General features: G+C 36.4%; 1 protein-coding gene across 4 annotated transcripts in view; it reads right to left on the bottom strand.

The window, feature by feature from the left end:
• Positions 1-22536, bottom strand: part of LOC121441177 (BCLAF1 and THRAP3 family member 3-like) — a 60183-nt gene that overhangs the window by 10882 nt on the left and 26765 nt on the right. The window contains exons 7-12 of one of the 4 annotated variants that reach the window (XM_041642304.1): positions 22409-22523; positions 21739-21802; positions 20362-20477; positions 13188-13215; positions 11662-11757; positions 4559-4711 (exon numbers count right to left, since the gene is read on the bottom strand). In XM_041642304.1, coding sequence (XP_041498238.1) covers positions 4559-4711; positions 11662-11757; positions 13188-13215; positions 20362-20477; positions 21739-21802; positions 22409-22523 — 572 coding nt within the window. Of the gene's footprint in view, positions 1-4558; positions 4712-11661; positions 11758-11875; positions 11929-13187; positions 13216-19449; positions 19625-20361; positions 20478-21738; positions 21803-22408; positions 22524-22536 lie in introns of those variants that run through there. The other 3 variants (XM_041642307.1, XM_041642305.1, XM_041642306.1) reach the window with 3 other exon arrangements.

Consider the following 22536-nt stretch of genomic DNA (forward strand, 5'->3'; position numbering starts at 1 on the left):
TTATGAAAAAGAATATAAAGCTATTTGTTTCCCTAGTTCTAACTCTGTCTTAGTTTTTTTTTTTTTGTTTTGGTGGAAGATTAGTGAACAAAATATATCCAATACTGAAAATGTAAAATTTAATGTGAAGCTTCAGAGCTTTTGTTTTTAATGTCAATTCTAACTTTATATAAATTCACTAATTTATATAGACTTTGGGTATGATTAATACTGCTATGGTTTTACTTATTTGCAAGTTTTAAAATAATAAAGTTTATTAAAAATACTTCTGATAGACCAGGTATATGGGAATAAGTAGGTCCAGATCTAATTTCATGGTATCTAGACTACTTAATTAATCATGCCTCAATTAATTAATCCAGGTGGAGTCTAACTACTAAAAGAATGGCTTCTCCAACACCACAAAAACCTAAAATGTGATGAAATGCATATTAGCTACTGCTCTTTTTCTGTGAAGAGACATGACCAAGGCAAGTCTTATAAAATAATTGCCTTGGAGGCTTTTAATTGGGAGCCTGCTTACAATTTTCAAGGATTAGTTCATGATCATCATTCCGGGAAGCAGACAGACACAGTGCTAGAGCGGTAACTGAGAGCTTTATATCCTGATTAACAGGCAGCAGGCAGAAAGAGAGACACTGGGCTTGGTGTGGGGGTTTTTGAAACCTCAAAGCCCACCGGCAGTGACACACATCTCCTTCAGCAAAGTCACACCTCCTAGTCCTTCCTAAACAGTTCCACTAATTGGGGATCAAGCATTCAAACATACAAGCCTATGGGGCCATTCTCATTCAAACCACCACAAGAGGCTACACAGATTAAGGTATCTTTCTAGGGTAGAATTTTTAAAGTTCCCTCTGATGCCAAAACTTGGGATATTAAATGATTTAACTATAGGCTGCAGGTATGACTCAAAGGTAGCATACTTGCTTAGCATATGTAAGTCCAACGGTTTTATCTCCAACACCACACACACCCACACTCACACACACAGACAAAATGATGCAAAAGGTACCTCACACTCAGTAAACCCATTTGTGTAAAAGTGTTCTTAATTTAAAGAAAATGAGAATCAACATTAGCAGAAACCAATAATTCAAGACTTGATTCTTTTTAGGGCATAAGGACTGAGGTAAAATGGACTGATGGGACCAGTCAACAATTTTCTCACATGTGATGTAGTTTTACAGTAGTACCTGCTAGAGGGAAAGCCTAAAGTTCTAGTCAGTCATAAGTTCCTTAGTTCAGACCTGGCAGATAGAATAGCTTCCATGTCTCATTCCTTTCTCCAAAGATTAGGAAAATGGAGATCACCTGTTATATAGCATACTAACAGCAGGGTACCTAATTTCATGCTATATTCAGAGGGCTTTGTTTAAATAAAACTCTATATAAGCCTATCTGAAGATTGCTTGCAAGTACAGACATTGGCCAAATTGGAATAGGCCAAATCAACACACATATAATACTACGATAAAGGAATCTAGCTTATGAAAAATAATACAAAAATCTATTATTTTGTAGGTCAAAATATGTTTTTAAAAAGGAGATATTCTGCATAGCTGTATAATACTGCTACAAGTCACTGCTTATAAAACAAAGATCCCAGGTATGGGATACTTCCTTACTAATTGTTGGCCAGAGAGATCCCAGAGACTCCCACAACAATACAACCTATTGCCATTCCTCTTGGTTGCCTACCAAAACTAGACGATAAGATCTTATTGCTAAAGACTCTACACACCTTGGTTACAAGATATAGGAGAAAGCAAGCTGTAATTGAGATGAATGCTTCCTCCCTGCTGGCTAGATTTCACACTGCTGGATGCTGCTGTGCAGGCTGCTAGGGGAGTAAAGGCATCAAAGGTCTTACCAGAGGTGGACTCAGCATACCACGATGACAACGATAGACAATATATGCTCACTGATACAATAATGGCACAACTATTATAGGATCAAGTGTTCTTGAACTGGATTTAAAGCCAACTCCAAAGGAGGGAATACAAGTCTAATACTATAAATCCTGTCAAAAAAAAAAAAACCAAAAAAACAAAAAACCTATGGCTGGGAAGGTCATGGATCCAGGAGTAGGGCTTACTATTGTTTAGCTAAATTTAACATGGTACCAAACTGAAGTCTAAATATTTATGCTTAAACTTATAGACAAATGATACTCCCAGCTTTGGTCAGAGAAGCTTTTCTTTGTAGTGAATACCAATAAAGATGCTTCAAATAAGTGATGATTGAGTACTCAGAAACAGGATCTTCATTTATGCCAACCTCTCTAAGGCACAGGGAACACCACAAACTAGAGTATGGAAAGAACAAGATAATAGGGAGGAGGACTGCAAACACTATCTTCAAGACATGATAAAGCCATGTCAAAAAAATGATCTCACAGCAGCTTGCTTGCACTTAGCATACATAAGAACAGGAATGTCAATAGACAATCATGGATCAGAGGAGGACTGACAGGCCCCTACCCTCTGTGGTGGTTTGAATGAGATCGGCCTCTAAAAGCTCATGTAAGTTACCTCTGTAAGTTGGTAGAACTGTATAGGAAGCATTAGGAGGTGTAGCTTTGTTGAAAGAGGTATGTCACTAAGTAGAGGCTTTGAGGTTGGAACCCAGATCATTCCAAGTTAGCTTTCTCTGCCTTGTGCTTATGAATTATGGAGACTTTAGCTATTGCTCCAGTGCCATGCTTACCTGCCCATTGTCATGTTCCCTGCCATGATGGCTATGGACTCTAACCCTCTGAAACTATAAGTCCCAAAATAACTATTTCTTCTGCCAGTCGCCTTGGTCATGATGCTCTGTCACAGCATCATAAAAGTAACTAAGACACCCTCCCAGTTTAACATTTGGTAACTGATGAATTCCTGGGAAGAGATAATCATTGCCTTCAGTTGTGGGCTAAATGGTGAGCCCTAGAGGCTCTAATGGAGAGTTGCAAAGATGTGGCCACAGAGATAATCTTGGTTAAATTAATGATCACAAACAAACAAAAAAAAAAAAAAACCAAAAGCAAAAAACAAACAAAAGGCATGAATGTGAGAAAGGGGACCTGTGGGAAAAGGGAGGGAAAATGGCAGGGATAGGAGGGAGATAATGAGAAAATGAGGAATCAAAGTAGACAAAATATATTACATACATGTAGAATATTGTCAAACAAAAAATTAATCAATTTAACGTGTTCTATTTAGCCAGGCATGGTGGGACATGCCTTTAATTCCAGCACATGGGAGGCAGAAGCAGGTAGCTCTCTGTGAGTTCAAGGCCAGCCTGGTTTACAAAGCAAGTTCCAGCACAACCAGGGCTACACAGAGAAACCTTATCTTGAAATATATATATTATTTTAAAAGGAAAGAAAGAATATAGAAGAATATGCCTAAGTGAAAGAGTATCATTAGACAATGGAAAAGTAGTAAATACCAAACTTTTGGCCTTAAACTTGTGGTAATCCCCCTACCTCTGCACTCTAGGTGCTGAAATTACATACCAGGCCCAGTTTTGATAATAATTTGGAAAAATCCAATGTGTGCTTGGATGACATCTAAAGCATCAGAATAGCAGTGAAAGGCAACAGAGAAATTGTCCTCTGACCCATAGTGGTCTAGCCTCTAACTGTAAACTGCTATATTATAGGTCATCCAGTCTTTACTTAAATGTTCATTTTAAAGGTTAACTAAATGACAGAAATGCTAAAATACAACGTTCAGAGAGCTGTGTTGTATAATGATTCCCTCCAAGATTGAAATATTCTATCCTGCAGGGACATTCCTTGAGCAGGAAGTAAACAATTCAAGATAGTTTCAGAAAGTCCTTGAAACTGATCAGATTCATGAGGCCCCTTCCAGCCAGAGTAAATAATAAAAGCTAAGAGTCCTTCTCAGATGGAAGAAAGCTGAGCTGAAAAGACTCTCAAATGGGAATCAAGCTACCAAGAATACTAAGAAGAGTTCTCAAAGGAAAAAAGCTGCAAAGAAGATTGAGACCAGACCCACTGCCAGAAGAGGCAGAAACCAGCAGAGCTACCTGGAGGTTTGAGACCAACTGAGGCCCCTAAAAAAGCACTCTCCGACCTGTTGAGCTGCCTGCAAGCTGTGCAGTGTGCTCCAGGTTGCCAGCTTTGTAAACTGCCACCAATGCTGGAGTGGGCTTTGTGATGCAGCTGTCCTTGAGTATTTCTGATCCTGCAAGTAACCCCAGTAAAACTCACTGGTTACCTTGTGGGACCTTGGTGATATCTGTACTTCAGTCTGTCATAGGTTCCCTATCTAGGATGGTAGACACATATGTTACATCTTCCCAGGAAAAGTTTTGTCATACAATAAACTGGCATATGCAAATTGTTTGAGGTAGAATGGCTAAAAGCATTTTAAGTTGAAATAGTTTCACAGTTCCATAAGCATTAATCTTGAAGTTTTCATTTAACTACCATACAATGAGAGCATTTAAAAAATCTAGGTTGTTTCTTAAACTAGATGAAAAACCCAATTATCTAACAAACATTTAAAGTTACTCAGAATTTTTTAAAGGTTATCGTCAAACTAACCTTTTTTCTCCTCAGAAATCTGTTTCTGAATTTATTGGTAATAAATCCCCTTGGTCCAGCAAACCGTAAACGCTGGTATTTAGCCTGAATATACAAGCTCTTCCGTACCAGATGTGACTTAAAATGGGGCTGGAATCTGCCACCCAAAAAGTTCTGTAAAGGATCCAAAGAGAATTAAATGTTAAAAATACAGTTCCCCAATCTATTCTATTAGTATAACAGACAGGAGAATAATAATTACAACAGGCCTTAATTCTAGGCACCAACAATATTTTTAAGGTGTTAATACTGGCTCTAAAGTATTTCTTCAAACTAGATACTAGCTTATTTTTTGTATTATTTGAAAAAAACTTTGCTCTATAGAAAATAGATTTTAGAAATGGTTAGTAATGAGCCTAGGAAGATGTCTCAGTCAGTAAAGTACCTGTTAAGCAAGCATGGGGACTTGAGTTCAGATCTCCAGTACCTGACTATAAACGCCAGTGATAGGGAGTGGGGTAGGGAGGTAGTGATAGGCAGATCCTTGGAGTTTATAGGCAAGCCAGCCTATCTGAATTGTTGAGCTCCTGGTTCAATGAGACACTATCTCAGAAAATAAGGTGGATCTAGTTTCATTCTTCTACATGGTGAAACTCACGCTTCCCAACACCATTTATTGAAAGACAATTGTTTTTCTTCAGTGTCTATTTTTGTTATCTTTTAGCATGAACTTATATTCAGGTTCTCTATTCCACTGATCTGTGTTTATTTTTTCACAAGTATTATGCTGATTTTCATTACTATGGCTCTGTAGTTAGCCTGAAATTACACATGCTGATACCTCCTACACTATTCTTTTTGTTCAGAATTGTTTTCCCTATTACTGTGTCTTTTGTACTTCTAAATAAATTTTAAGGGTTTTTCCTACATTCATGAAGAATGTCCCTAGATTCTATATATTACCTTTGGAAGGACAGCAATTGTTTTGTTTTTCAAGACAAGGTTTTCCTATGTAGCAGCTCTGGCTGTCCTGGAACTCACTCTGTAGACCAGGCTGGTCTCGAACTCGCAGAGATCCACCTGCCTTGCCTTCTGAGTGCTGGGATTAAAGGTGTACACCACCACTGCCCAGCAAGAACAGAGATTTCTACAATATTGAATCTTCTGAGCCATAAGCATGTGAACTCTTTCCGTCTTCTAGTGTCTTCCTCAAATGTTTTCATCATTATCTTAAAATATTCATTGTAGAAGTCTTGTTTCCTTAGTTAAATTTATTCTGAGATATTCTCTGTGTGTGGTATTCTGAATGAGATTTTATTAATTTCTTCTTTAGTATGTTTGTCATTGATATATTAGAAGACTACTAACTTTTGCATATTAATTTTATATTCTGTCACCTCACCAAAGATTTGGCTCTAAAAGATTTGATGGAGTATCTAGAGTCTCTAATCATATAATTTGCAAAAAGGAATATTTTGACTTTTCTTATTTGTATCCCTTTCATTTCATTTTGTCTTACTGATCTAGTGAAGATTTCAAGCATTATACAAAATGGCAGTGGAAAGTAGACATCCTTGCCTTGTTCCTGATCTAGAGCTTTGTGTTTTTCTCCATTTAGGATGATGCTGACTAAGTTTGTGACATAAAGCCTTTATCATGTTGAGGCATGTTCTCTCTAACCTCTTCATGACATTTTTTTAGATTTATTTATGTTTTGCCTGCATGTGAATATGTGCACTACATGAATACAGAGCTGGCAGAGGCCAGAAAATGGCACTGAATCCCCTGAAAGTGGAGTTCTGAATGACTGTAAACCAGGTGCTGAATATCAAACCTGAGTCCTCGGCAAGAGTAATGAGTAATCTCCTATGAACTATCTCAGCAGCAACAAACCCCCCACATGACTTTAATTATAAAGAGATGTTAGATTTTGCCAAAGGCCTTTCCTACATTGATCATGTGATTTCTATCTTTGCATTCATTTATGTAATGAACTACATCTACTCATTTCCATATGTATCTCTGGAATTAAGCAATGTGACTATGATAAATATATTTTAATACAGAAAATATGCAACTATTTGATATATTTTACTTTATGTATATCAGATATAGTGAGCTTTATTTTATTTTTTTATTTTTGTTGTCACTTTGTCCAGTTTGGTATCAGGACAATACTGGCTTTGTAAAAAAGTTTAGAAGCATCCCTTTCTTTTCTACTTTGTAAAACAATTTGCACTAGTGTTAATTTTTTTGAAGATATAATAAAATTCTTCAGTGAAATCATCTAGCACTGGAGGATTTTAGTTGTGAGAATTTTTATTATTGCATTTTTTTTCCAAGACAGGTTTCTCTGCTTACCACTGGCTGTCCTGGAACTAGCTCTGTTGACCAGCCTGGCGTTGAACTCAGAGACCCACCTACCTCTGCCTCCCAAGTGTTGGGGGGTATGAGCCACCATGACCTGACTGGTTTGTCTTTTTAACATACTTCACCTTAGTCTAATTTTGGTAGGTCATATGCATCTAGAAATTCATCCATTCCTTTTAGTAGAATATAGGTTTTCAAAGTATGTACTTATGATTTTCATTTCATTGATACCTATTTTTATATCTCATTATTCATAACTAATTTTATTAATCTGAGTGTTCTCTTCCTTTGAATTGATCTGGCTAAATTTTTATCAATATTCTTTATTTTCTCAAGGAACAAATTCTTTTTTGGAGGAGGTTTGAGAAAGGATTTCTCTGTATAACAGCCCTAGTTGTCCTGGAAGTAGCTCTGTAGGCCAGGCTAGCCTTGAACTCATAGAGATCTGCCTGCCTCTGCCTCCTGAGTGCTGGGATTAAAAGCATGAACCACCACTGTCCAGCTCTAAGAACAAATTCTTTATTTTACTGATTCTTTACATTTTTGTTTGTTTCTGTTCTTAATTATTTCTTCCCTTCTACTACCTTGTCCAGTTTATTCTTGTTTTTTTTTCCCAAGGCCTTAAAATATTTCCTTATTTGAGATCATTCATTTTTTCAATGTCTCACCCAGCACAAAAGTCAAATCCTCAATATAAAATCTGGTACCCTGAATCTGATAAATGAAAAAGCAAAGAGTATACTTCAATATATAGACCCTAAGGTTTTCTAATATATAGGTGTAATGATTTTCTGAATATGACTCTAATAGCACAGGCAATAAGGCCAATGACGGATAAAAGGGTTCTTGTGAAACTAAAAACATTCCTGTACAGCATGAGAAGACATTGACTGAATGAAGAAGCAGTTCACAGAATGAGAGAAGATATGTCAGCTATATATCTGATAAGAATTATTAACTAGAATATACATGAAACTAAAACATCTAAACTCCATAAAAAACAAACAAGCCAAATGTGCTAAGAGACTCAACAGAGAGTTCTCAAAAGAAGAAATATAAATGGCTAGAAAACACTTTTAAAAGTGTTCAATATACTTAGTCATCAGGGAAATGTATTTTAAAACTATTTGAAGTGTAATAAAGATGGCTTTAGCAGTTACAGCTTCCAGAGGACCAGAGTTTGATTCCCAGGACCCACGCAACAGCTCCCAACTGCCTGTAACTCTAGTTCCAGGGAATTTGACACCCTGTTCTGGCCTCCAAAAGCACTGTATACACATGGTATACAGATATACGTGAGGAAAAGCATCCATACACATAAAATTAAAAAATAATAAAGCTATTTTATGATTCTATCTCACCCCAGTCTGACTGGTTGTCATCAGTATGCAAAGGATGACAAACACTGGCATGGTTGTGGGTCAAGGAAACCATCTATACAGCACTAGTGGAAGTGTAAACTGGTATATCCACTTTATATATCAGTCTAGAGTTTCCTCAAAAAAAATTAGAAGTATTCATATGGTAGAAGGCTACCATATGAGCTATACCACTCAAAAAATGTATCTTACTACAGAGACATTTGCATGTCCATCATCGTGGTAGCTCTATACACAACAGTTAGGAAACAGAATCAGTCTAGATATCCATCAACTGATGAATGGATAATGAAACTGTTGTATGCACACACAGTGACATTGTATTCAGCTATGAAGAAAAAGGAAAATAAGGAATGAGCAGGGAAGTGGATGAAACTACAAAAATGCATTCAAGGAAACCCAGACCAGAAAGACAATGCATGGTCTCTATTAAGTGCTTCAACTCGTGTGTTTAACTTGGAATACCTATGTAATGTGTTTAACTTGGAATACCTATGTAATCCAGGAAACTAGAAATTGGATACTGTTGCTTTAAGGAGGTGGGACAGCAGTATATAGGCAAAATGAAAATGGAGGGGGGAATACTGGGAACAATGCTGTTCAAATAGGTACTTTTAAACTTTGACTGTGTTTCATATTGTGCTATTAATATGAGATCTTAAGGATAAGCAAGAAAGGAAACATCACAGTTTAATAGTAATTGATGTGTTTGTGTAGAGTTGACAAAGATGTACTGGTGGTTTTTTTCATGCCAACCTGACACAGATTGAGGTTGTCTGGAAGGATGGAACCTCAGTTGAAGAACTATATCCATTAGATGAGACTTTGGCACATCTGTGGGGTAATTTTCTTAATTAATGCTTGGATCTCACTGTGCAGTGCCACCCCTGGTCAGGTGGTCCTGGACTGTATAAAAAAGTAAGCTAAGCCATCCATGGAAAGCAAGCCAGTAGTAGGTAATATTCCTCCATGGTCTCTGCTTCAGTTCCTACCTCCAGGTTCCTGTCTTAGCTTCCCCTGGTGATGACTGTAATTCATAAGCCAAATAAACCTACCCAAAGATGATTTTGTCAATGCTTTTTCATATTAACAGAAAAGCAAGCTTGGTCAGGGTAACTTAAAAAACAGTGCCAGGTGTGGGATACTTCCATAAGAGTTGTTGACTAAGGGTGCTCTAGAGGCCCCAAACAAAACAGGCTATTAGCATTCATCTTGGTTGTCTATAGAAATAGTTGATAAAACCTCATTGCTGAAGACTTCTTGTACCTTGGTTACAAGATACAGAGAAAGCAAGTTTGAATTGAGCTGGATGCTTCCTGCTGTATAGTTTTTACAGTGCTAGATGGTGCTGTTCAGGCTGCTGGGAGAATAAGGTAACAGTGGTCTTACCCAGCTGTGAACGCTGAACTACACTACCAACTTGCCAGGCAAGATGTGCCCATTGGTACAATAGTGGCGTGATTGATACAAGGATAACCAAGTGCTCCCTCATTGGATCTGAAGCCCAGTCCACAAGAGGAAATCCATGCCGAGTACTGTAAATTGGGTTAGAAAAATAAGACAAAACTATGACTAATGAGGCCTTAGGTCATACTACCATTGATTAGCTAAATTAACATAGTGTCAAACTGTCTTCTAAATATCTATGCTTATTCCCATAGGCTTATCTTAAGATTAATCAGAGAAGCTTCACTTTGCAGTGAATGGAGGTGAATGCAGAGACTCATGCAAGCACAACATATTGTGAATAAAGGATGGCTGAGGGCTCAAACCTAATTAAGACTTTTTATACCATCCACTTAGGTCTTACAGAACATTATGGAAAAGAATAGGGGAGAAAGAATACAAGAGCTATAAGATGAGAAGGGTGGGGAATGCTATTTTCTAAGCACGATACAACCAAGGCAGTCATAAACTAGCACATTTAATAGGCAGCTACAGATGGGAAAGAGGACCATAAGGTCCTATCACACAATGCAGAAGCTTAACACACACTACTGAAACTAACAAATTCTGGGAAAAGGAGAGTCAAAGTACCCAGTTAAATAATGTTTTCAATGATGAACCCACCAGGGTCTAATGGATAGTTTCAAACCCAAGGTCATCATACAACCCTAAACTCTGTGGGACACAAGACAAAAACATCGTGAATATGGCAAAGACATTTAGAACAAAGTAGGGGACAGACAAGTGGGAGCAAAGCAAGACATAGCTGAAGCAAAAGTAACCAGAATGTTTTATATACATATATAAAGTTGTCAAAGAAGAAAACCTATCAATAAAGGCAAAATAAGGTGGAGAACACCTAAGAAAGTCATCCAATGTCTACTCCTGGTCTCCAAACGCATGTACACATGTATGTGTATACATACAAGAAGAGAAAAGATATAAGAACTTGAAATGAATTCTTGGCATTCATCATACTGAAAAATATAATCTCCCAAAGTTCTAATTAGCTAGGCTTATTTTTCTGATGTATAATGACTATGCCAAATATGAATGAGGGAGAAAAGATATTAAGTAAAAATACCTATGAATCAAAAATTTCAAACTTTATTCCTGGAACTGGGAAGATGGGACTGCCATTCTTCCAGAAGACCCAAGTTCAGTGCCCGGCACCCACACTGGGTAGCTCCCAATTGCCTGTAACTTCAAAGGCAGTTCAAGGGCATCTAGTGCTTTCACATGGCCTCTATGGGTAACTGCACATATGTGCATACACTCACAGACACTTAAATAACATAAAATTTATTCTTGTCAGTACCATCACTTTTCTTTGCCATAAAATAGCAAATATTAATTGTATGAATGATAAAACTAAATCCTGTCTTAAATATTGTCCAGTATAGTAGACATAGAAGACTAAAAATATTTGTTTTCGATCTTATCATTTTGTGCTGGAGGTGGGAAGGAGGCATCTTTAGTTTTGTCAGACACAAACCCATCATACACAAACGTTCCAAACAATTCTACAAACCTCCCTCCCTCACTCTTCCCATACACTCCTTGTGGACAGCTGCATTTCCAAGCAATCTCCTAGAACAGTTTGAGAAGTGACCCAGCCCACATGCTTACACATGGAATCTACTCTTCCCTAAGTCTTAAATCCTTGGTAATTTCTAGAAGCAGCTACATTACTATTTGAAAAAAAGAGTTCCACTAGTAATAATGAAATTCAAAATCAAATCCTGATTAAACATCATTATTAAACTGGTAATTGTTAAGTATAAATTCTATCAATAGTCATAGAAATCAAAACACTAGTTTATAATTGTTGTTTAAAATGCCACAAAATAGTTTCTAATTCACTAATGCAACATTATTTCCAATATACAAAGCCGTAGTCAGACATAAATGAAAAGCAATACCCAATACCTTGAAAGACCTTCTAGGGCCTCTTCTGTTTTGATGATTTTCTTCAACTCTAAATATCTTCTGAGTAATGCCATCGTTTCTCTGCATAGTATAGTTCTGAACAAAAAATATTAATATGGGTTAATAATACCTTAAAGGTTACTTTAAAAACTAGTCTCACCAATTAAGACATATGTTTGAAGACCCCAAATCAGGGAGCATGGAGCTTACATACTTCTTCTCTCATATGACCCATGCTAGTTTGTGAGGGGCCAGTTTCATTCATGCCTGTGAGAAGTGTAAAAAAAAAAAAAAACACTCTGTATAACACCATGGTTAACTTTTAGAAAGTGGATTATAAATCTAGCATTTACTTATGTATGCTACTTGGAAAGGAAAAAAACATTGCCAGCAGGACTTGGTAAAGGTTGTCTATTAGCCAAGAAAAACACAAACTCTCCATACTGCCAGTAGGCAAGTTACCCTAATCAACCAAAGGTTGCAATACCTTGGGAAGACCCAGAAATAAGAGAAAGAACTACAGTACAATCTAACTACAGAGAACTTGAGTCCTCTAGCATGAACAATTAAGATGGTATTCATTATCCAGTTTCCAATTTCTAAAATCTATATAATAGTCTTATTACCTTCTACTTAATCCATTTTTGTGGAGTCTGGCCAGAGGAGGATTGTACTATACAGCTGTTGACATGGCTCCTAATTATCTCCATCAATGATGCTTGTCTTTGTGGGCATGATCTAGTAGCTTGCTTCTTGTAATAACCATACAGTAAAGTAATGGGATATTACTTCTAAAACTAGGTTACAAACTAACTGACTTCCATCATTTAGTCATCACCTACAGAAGAGCTGTTGGATATTATAGACATTATAGATTCATCATCTATTCTATAAGCGAATCTTTAAGATAGAGAGATTAGTCGTTTTGTGGGGGTAGAAACATGGAATAATTAAACAGGCATGAGAGCTCTTACTGGATAATGACAATATCCTATTCCGGCATAGTGGCACAAGCCTGGAAACCAAGCACTTAGTGGGTGAAAGCAGGAGGGTTGTAAATTTGAGACTAGCCTGGGGTGTATAACAAGTTGCACTGCTTAGCCTGAGCAACAAAGTGAAATCCTGTCTTAAGCCCAACAACTGGACAACGGTGAGGACTACAACACATCTTGAAGAATTACTAAAAATCACCAAATTATATACCTGAAATGAACTTTATAGTGTGCAAATCATATTTTAATGAAGTTGTTACCAAAAGATCTTTAGAAAATTAGTACTATAATAAAAGAAATTTCTACTAAAACAAGAGATAAGTTTTCTTGATCATAAAATCTTTTAAGCCTCAACACTGTTATAACACAATGAAGTTACAACCACTTTGAAAAGTATGGAAATATTTATAATGTACAAAAATTAAAAACTTGAAACTCCAATCTTACTATGTAAGGTTTCTGAATAAATTTTCTAAAATTTGATTTTATAAAATGTGAAGGTTTTTGAAATCCATCAGCACGAATTGTCTTCACCTTTGAAAAACTGGGACACTGATGATTCCTAATAAAGGGAAAGAAAGAATCTTGTTACTTTAACCAGTTAAAGATACATACTCCAGATACATAGCACAATAGTAAAATTTCAGTGATCTGTCACTACTAAAACTATAAATGATAGTTATTAAGACTGATGTTTTCAGCAAACATTATTTTACTAAGCTGGAAGTTAGCAATAGAGCAAAAACAACATTCCTTGTACTAGGAGTCTCAATCTGACTCTCAATGAAGAACAGGACTCCTGGAGGCTATAGCTGACACATGGAAGAATTTTTCCCCCTCAGGAAAAAGCATCCCTGACTCCCCTGCCCCCACTTACTGAGATTCTTGGCAGACGCATCAATGGCTTATGACCCAGCCCATTTATCAGAGATAAGGTAGAAAACTAGAACATGGTCACCTACTGCCAAGGCTATGGGCTCTCATACTGCAAAGGACAGGCTCCCACCTTCTGACAACATGAGAGATCTTGAGGTCACAACAGGCTCTTCCAAGTCTGCTTGGTAAAAAGATCCTGGAAGCCTCATTTCTACAGCTCTTGGCAATGTCTTTCCTTGTCATATCCTACATCTCCCCACAACATTTTTTGGGGGGGGTTTCGAGACAGGGTTTCTCCATAGCTTTTTGGTTCCTATCCTGAAACTAGCTCTTGTAGACCAGGCTGGCCTCGAACTCACAGAGATCCGCCTGCCTCTGCCTCCCGAGTGCTGGGATTAAAGGCGTGCGCCACCACCGCCCAGCCTTCCCCACAACATTTTTAAGACCTTTCCTATGTCTTTGGCAGGTCCCATTTCCTAGGGAGCCAACTGCCCTGCTTTAGCCTCTCCCATGAATTTTGTATGGGTTAAAAATCAGTCTTCATGATTTCCTGTGTCCGTTTTCCCCTGACTCTTTATGGCCTTACTACCTGGTTTCCTCCAATCTCCCCAACACATATATTGAACTTTAAATAATTAACTGTGTATAGCTAGTTCCCAGCACATACCATGATCTTTCCTGCTTCCACAACTTTGTACCTGCAATTCCTTCTGTGATCACTTCCTTCCATTTAGATTAACTTCAAAGTTTGGCTCCATTTGTAGCCTTGTCCAAAAATTTTCCTAAACTCCTCTGAGGAGGAATAGACAACCCTACTGTGACACATACAGCATTAGAGGTCCTAACACCTATCTTTCCTGCTGAAGCTACTGCTTATATCTCTGTGTTTAATGGAATAAGTTTTCAATACTACCGGTTTATTTGTGTTCTCATCACTGACCCCAGAACCTGACACAAAATAGAACTTCAGGATCTATGAAATGTTCAGAAACCTGCCATCCTGATAAAATGTGATATGGTACTAAGTCAAAATAGCAGTGTGTAACTACAAAGCTATGCATTGAGGATACATTAAAAAGCACACATACTTGCCTATAAAAAAGATAAAGGTCAAAAATAGACTAAATATTCGAAGTGCTCATTTCTATTTGGCAAAATTACAAATGCCTTATGCTATAAAAATCCTTATTGCAAAACATATCCAATGAAGGAATACTGGTTGAACATCCCTAATACAAAAATCTGAAATGTTACAAAATCTGAAGCCTTCTGAGCACCAACATGAAGAAAAATTCTACACCTGACCATGTAAGACAAAACATAGTCAAAACAAAGGCACATTAAAATACTGTATAGAATTTCCTTCTGAAAATGAATGAAAGAACATAAATAAATTTCATGTTTAGTTAAGGGCCCCCTACCCACAAGAGTTGAGTATATATATGTAAGTATTCCAAATAATCTAAAATCTGAATCATTTCTAGTCACAATCATTTCCAGTAACAGACTGTAGTATCTAGAATATATAAAGAACTATTAACATGCTACTATATTTTATTACTGTGTGTATGTGAGTCAGAACACACATGTGGAGGTCAGGGAAAAATATGTATGTCTCAGGTTGTCAGGTTTGGTAAAAAAAAAGTGCCTTCCCTACTGAACCATCTCACTGGCCTAGAGAATAGTAAAGAGCTCTTATCCAGGTGTAGTATCATGCCATTAATCCTAGCACTCAGGAAGCAGAGTAGATAGATCTCTATGAGTTTGAGGCCAGCATGAGCTACAATAGTGAGTTCTAGACCAGCCAGGGCTTTATGGTGAGACCCTGTTTCAAACAAAAACAACCCTCCTAACTATTATACCTCAGCAATAAAGACTTTGATTATAAAATGGGCAAAGGATTTAGACAAAATTTCTCTACATAAGATATATAAATGGCCAAAAAGCATATGAAAAATGTTTATCATTAGTCATCAGGGAAATGTCAATCAAAAACACAGTGAGATGCTATGTTACACTCACTAGAACAGAAAGGTTACAATAAATAGATTGCTACTTGTGTGTACCTAACAGCATGCCTTCAAACAGGCAAAAGGTGGAAAACCACAAATAGCTATAAGAAACGAACAATCAGGTAAATACAACGTAGAATATCTACCAGCCTTAAAATGAAGTTTTTAAGAAAAAAAAAACCATTGACATATGACACAGCATAGATGAAACTTAAAAGCACTATGAAAGTGAAATCAGTCATAAAATGAAATGGTTTTGTCTATAATTCCTACAGCTGCAGCCACAGTAATCCTTTTAAAATTTAGAGATCATATCTTTTCTTTAGTTAGAACACCAAATGTTTTTAATTTCACTCACTGTAAAATAGTCTTTATGTCCTTCAAAGTCCTTTATGAAATCATCTAGGCCTCATCTAGTGACTTTTAACCTTTTGTATACTTTTACATATCTCTAAGTTTATATAGGTGCAGGCACACATGTGTAACAGCACATATATGAAAGTCAGCTAGTGACCTGAGGAGTCATTCTTTACCTTTCATCTTGGGAGACCAGGTCTCTTATTTACTGTTGCTCTTTCAGGCTAGTCCACAGGCCGCCAGTTCTTATTTTGTATCTGTCTCCCATCTCCCAGTAGAATTACAAGAGGATTATTGTGGAGACCTAAATCTAGGTCGGCCTTGTTCAGCATGTGCTTTGCCCACTGAGCTATCTCCCCACTCTCCCTCCCTTCTTTCTACTCTACTATAACCCGACTAGACATAATTCTAGTCCTTAGCCAAGAAAAAAAACATGCTTTTGCCTTAACATCTTTGCATTTGGTTCCCTGTTTTGAAGTACTATACTCCCAGGTATGATGTAGCTGGCTGACTCTTTCAATCAATTCACATGTCCACTAAAATTGCAAAACTGTATTACACGAATTCCTGTGAATTTCCACTTCTACCTTAGTTTTTAACCTACCATTGCAATGACATTTTCTTTCTCCTACCATCAAGTTCCAAGTGCCAGGAAGTCAAGAGTTTTGTGTAGTTTTCATGGTATCCACAAAACATAAAAATGTAACTTTACAACAAGGAATTATGTATCACCTGTATATGGAAAGCCCTCGATGAAGTTCACACTTAGTTTAGTATACACCGTCTTTCCCCATAAGTTCCCTACTGAAAAATAAGGTTTTGGTAGCTTCGTGGCCTCTTGGAGTTCAGTGCTACAATTTTTAAACTTTTTGTTTACACATGGCCCATACCTATATAATACATCTCAATTTGCATTGCAGAGGATTTAGTAACTCTGGTTAGAAGGAGAAATCATGTGCCAGAAGACTTGGAGACATCATAAGGTCTGGAGACATCAAGGTAAGATATTCATTATTGAGGAGTCAAGAGAGAACAGCAAGGTCTTATACATTGTTTGGAATGTCAAAGAATTAAGTTTGTTGGTAAAAGATCCCAAGACATTAAGGAATAGTAATCCAGATAGAAATGCCTTACAGCTATTGCTTTGTCAAGTCTTTACACATTTAGCAAATATGGACTGAGCTCAAGGCAATGGAATATATTGGTGAACAAACACAGAGAGCCTTCATATAACTTACATTTTAATGGGAATACCATAGGAGGAAATCACTAAATCCTATGATTTTTTTAATATTTATTTATTATGTATACAATATTCTGTCTGTGTGTATGCCTGAAGGCAGAAGAGGGCACCAGACCCCATTACAGATGGTTGTGAGCCACCATGTGGTTGCTGGGAATTGAACTCAGGACCTTTGGAAGAGCAGGCAATGCTCTTAACCTCTGAGCCATTTCTCCAGCCCTAAAACCTATGATTTATGACATTATGTTTTATCTGAATTTCTCTACAAACTACATACTGAAATTGGCAAACTTTATTTCTAAGATAAAAGGATAAATTTTACTTTAGTAAGGAAACTGAACTGAGTCAAAGATGAACAGTTCATCATTTAAAACTTTAAAATTTTATGTTTATTTACACTGTGTGTGTTTGTATAGGCATGTATAATCATGTGTAAGTGTGTGTATGCCTCTGCTATAATCTACACAATCAGGTCAGAGAACTACATGTGGATTCAGCTCTCTTCTTCCACATGGGTTCCAGAAATTGAACTCAAATTGTTGGGCTTAACAGCAGGCATGTTTACCCACTGGGCAATCTCACCAGATCTGGTATCATTTTAAAAAGAAAAAGAAAAAAAGAAAAAAAGAACCTCACAGGTAATGGTAAAGACATGAACGACTTGAACCTCTCCATTGCTATTAGAGTGTAAAATGATATAGTCATTTTGAAAAACAGTTTGGTAATAATCATCTAACTCCTCAATTCTACATGTAGGTATATGCTTAATAAAAATGAAGACAGGACCACACAGAAACTTGCACACAAAATATTCACAACACTATTTATTCACAATTATCAAAAAGTAAAAACAAAAGACCATCAACCGATAAATGGATAAACAACAAATGATACATCCATACAATGTAGCATTATTTAGCAATAAAAGAAATCTTTGTGCTATAGTATGGATAAACTTGTAATACATGCTACATAAAATAAGAAGTCACGAAATGCCAGACATATTACTGCATTTATATGAAATGCCAAAAATAGGCAATCCATAGAATGTGTAACAGTGGTTTTCCAGGGAAGGGAAAATGAAAAAATGGGGAGGGGGTGTTCCACAGTTAGGTACACTGCTTTCTTCTGGAGTGACAAAATATTTCTGAGATAAGTGGTTCTTTTTTTGTTTGTTTGTTTGTTTTTTTGTTTTTCGAGACAGGGTTTCTCTGTAGCTTTGGAGCCTGTCCTGGCACTAGCTCTTGTAGACCAGGCTGGCTTGCCTGGAACTCACAGAGGTCCACCTGCCTCTGCCTCCCAAGTGCTTGGATTAAAGGTGTATTAAAGGTGTATGCCACCACCACCCTACGAGATAAGTGGTTTTTTTTGTTTTTTTGTTTTTTTTTTTTTTTTTGGTTTTTTTGAGACAGAGTTTCTCTGAGTAGCCCTGGCTGTCCTGGAACTAGTTCTTGTAGACCAGGCTGGCCTCGAACTCACAGAGATCCACCTGCCTCTGCCTCCCGAGATCTGGGATTAAAGGCGTGGGCCACCACCACCTGGCCGAGATAAGTGGTTCTTATACAACTCTGTGACTATAGTAAAAACAACTCAAATTGCTTACTTACAAAGGGTGAATTTTATGGCAAAAAAATACTGAATTTTTAAAAAAATTATCATGTTTCACGCTACAACAGTCCTCAAAGCTAACATTAACAAGCTTAATGAAAACCAGCTACGTTTTACCTAATCCTGATCACCATTATGAGGTAAGCACAAATCCCATTCCTATTTTCACAGATGAGGAAACAAAGGCTAGATAACCTACCCCAAGTCATTCACATAGCTAGGGTTCCTAGAGCTGGGCACTGAACCCAAACAGATTCAAGTTCTAATCATCTCAAAGGGTAAAGATAAGTCTTGGAGCATTTATGATATGGTTATCATCGCAAATGTTTTTTTAAAAAATCCACTTCTTGGTACACTGTGTTTCTAATGCTTTCTCAGCCAAGAAAAAACACAACAGACAGCTTGTCAGTAAAAACAAGGTAATACCATGTGCTAAGCAAACATATTAGGAAATTTTCCATATTCCAATTGTTTTATATACCAAAATACACAGTTTCACTATCTTTTAATCAGTCTCAAACTTACTATCAAAACCAAGTCCAGTTAAAACAAACTTCATGTATTTTGAGTATGGCTACTTAGGTTTAGAGTTGATTTAAAAGTCTGGTCAAATATTTAAATGTTTTAAGAGTTGACACTAAGGATCATGTAAAAGAATTATCATTATTTCTTTCTATTCAAATCCCTGCTTCTGAGAGATTCAAACTGATTAAGGACTCTTGACCAAACTAGAAATTGTCTCATTCAATTATTCCTCATAATCATTAAGGAGGTCACATAGTTGCCATAGGTTCTACTAGTTCTCAGAACTAGAGGTAGACTGGGGCCAATTTAGATGACTAAAGACTCCTGCAAAGAAGTGTGATAGAAGACTCCTGCAAAGAAAACATGATATGATGATGATCTCTTTGCTGTACATGACATAACTTCAAAGATGCCAGTGACTTAATAGTATAGCTCTCCCTGCATAATAAGCTGGTCTCATCATTATAGTATGGAGAGATTCCTAAAGATTCATAAAATTTGTTGACAGTTTGTAAATGGGCAGAGTCAATGAGATTCAAATTGAGGTCTTCCTCTGCTGTTTCTTTTTATTGTTTGTTTTGTTTAGTTTTGGAGACAGGATCTCACTATGGATCACCTCTGCCTCCACAGTGCTAGGACTAAAGGTATGCGCCACCACTCCCGACTTTTTCCACCTGTTCTACTATGCCTGCCTACTTCATAGACCCAAGAAGAGTTCCCAAACAGAACTGTATTGACCTCAAAATTTTGTAGTTATTCAAACTAAGTCAGAATATAAAGGCCCAAGCCTATTAGTTTTAATCCGCTTGAGCTGAACAGTCTATATAAAGTTGGTCCTGGCTCCTGGTAACACTCAAACAACTATTATACTCTCTTCTTTAGACTTAGGAAGACCTTAAATATTCACCCTCCCCATTGTTTTTGATGTTTAAATCAAACTTCATGGAATAACCAATGAATAATTTTAATAAACATAAAACAGATCTGAGAACTTAAATCCCTAGACTAACATTAATCATACAAAAATATAAAAACTGCTGAAACCAAAAGCTCCCTGATAGCAGGATATTTTTCATTTACTGATTACCTCTCTGTAGGACTAGTCATATGAAAAATGTTCTCGTCTTCATTCTGTAATCGCTCTTTTCTCCTTCTTTCAATGTCATGTCGCAGGTCATTTGGCTCTATTACTTTGACAAGAGTCTGAGGGATTTTGACAGAATATAAACCAATTACATTTCTAATAAGAATCTTAATTAAAAGTCCTTAATAATTTTATACTCATCCTGATAGTGGTAATATAAACTGATATAAATGCTTTGAGACACAATTGACATTAGTCAGAAAAGTTCTTAATTTTGAACTAGGAATCCTATTTCTGGGATTATATCCCAAAGAAAAGGTTGCCTCTTTAAAAATATTTAAAATAACAAAAAAGGAGCAACTTAAATGTAAAAATAATTTAAAGAAAAGAACTATGAATTAAATTATGGTTAAATAAATAAAACAAAACTATACAGTCACTAAAATCAATAAATGATATATCAAAGTCAATATGAAAAACATTAGTGAAAAAAATTTAAAACTTAAAAACCATGATTGTAAAAGGCCATGGGGGGAATTTAGAACTTTAACATAAAAGTGATAGTATGGATTATGAAAAAAGCATATTGAATTGCATCTGATAGACTGTTAAAATGTATCACATTATAACTACAGGAATTATGGATTTTTTTAAGTCTTCAAATTTCCTATAAGTTGATTACAAAGACAATTAGAAATGTCCTTAAAATATCATTCAATAAACTATCTGTATTAACAAAAACTTTGTAAGTAAAAAATTACTTAAACAGTCTACCAAAAATACATTAAAATCTCTTCACTACAGAAACATTCTCAAAGGAAAGCTTAACAATTCATTTAGAATTTGACAACCTGGTTAGTCTCAACAGTCTTTCTAATCAGTATAACAGAAGGTCAGAAGGAGAGTGTTGGGTAGGAGCCACATACATGATAATATAGAAATTTAGAATTATTTTCGTTATTTTGCTAGTTTATAATCCACAGAATAGTTCTTAAATTCTACAACAAACAGAAGGGCGGCACCAAATGCCATAGTTCCTTTGTATTTCTTTCACATACAATTAAAAATATATATTCCATGTGCCAGATTTAGAAAAATGGCTATCAATCATATTTTCTGTAAGCTTTACACTGAGGAGACTGGGGATGAGTATTAAATATAATTTTTAAATCAATTTTTCAAAGTAGCTATCCTTAATAATCTCAAAAAAAATGTGTTTTGGTATTCTTACTCTACCTGGGCTGCAATCATTCACTTTGAGAACTTTTTCAATTTTAGATTCATGGATATCAACCTTTCTTCATACATCTTTAACTCCTTTCTGGATCTTGTCACAAACCTTTTGCTGCTAATATACCAATAATAACTGTATTCACTTACCTCATCTGGTTCATATACCATAGTCTGCTTATTCTGAAGATCGGCCAAAGACATATCTATTCTCCTAAAATAATAAAGAGATATAGTTAAATAATTATGCTAATTATGTTATGCACTGATACCTTGATTGTTTTACTACAGAATAGATTTGAAATAAAACCAGTGGGTCTTGGAAAAAGCAGAACAAACCTGCTGTCAGGTAAGTTTTCATTTATTTTGTTTGTTTAAGACAGGGTCTTTCTAATATAGTCCTGGCTGTTCTGAAACTTACTGCCTTAAACTCAGATATCTGCCTGCCTCTGTCTCCCAAGTGTTGGGATTAAAGTCATGCACCACCACCATGCCCTGCTAGGTTTTCACCATATGGCAAAGTACTAGTCTATACATATCCTATGGACCACATTATAGGGAAGTTTTGGTGGTTCTCTAATCACTATTAACAGTGACCTCAAACTGTATTTTGGTGACACACAACATTCTAACACTGATTCATCTTAGCAATCCACACAGGGTATACGATATGCTTGGACAAGTGTCAGCAAAAGGCATTCTTTCATCCTCAGGCCTCAGAACAATCATTTGTGACCACTTAAAGTAACCGATTCCAATGGCTTGACATCTATTCTGAGGTTTATTCTCATGAGGTAAATGGAAAGAAAGTAATCATTACCTGTGAAATTCTGGATCTGAATTCAATTTCATTTCATTGAAATCTGCATCATGTCTGTTTTGTATTCTTGAGAAACGCTCGTTTAAAGTAACATTAGATGGTGCAAAACAACTTGCTGCAAAAGGAAA

Source organism: Microtus oregoni, unplaced genomic scaffold, assembly GCF_018167655.1.
Source record: "Microtus oregoni isolate MIOR12 unplaced genomic scaffold, Mior012 000074F_000, whole genome shotgun sequence".
In the NCBI taxonomy this organism is placed as follows: Eukaryota; Metazoa; Chordata; class Mammalia; order Rodentia; family Cricetidae; genus Microtus; species Microtus oregoni.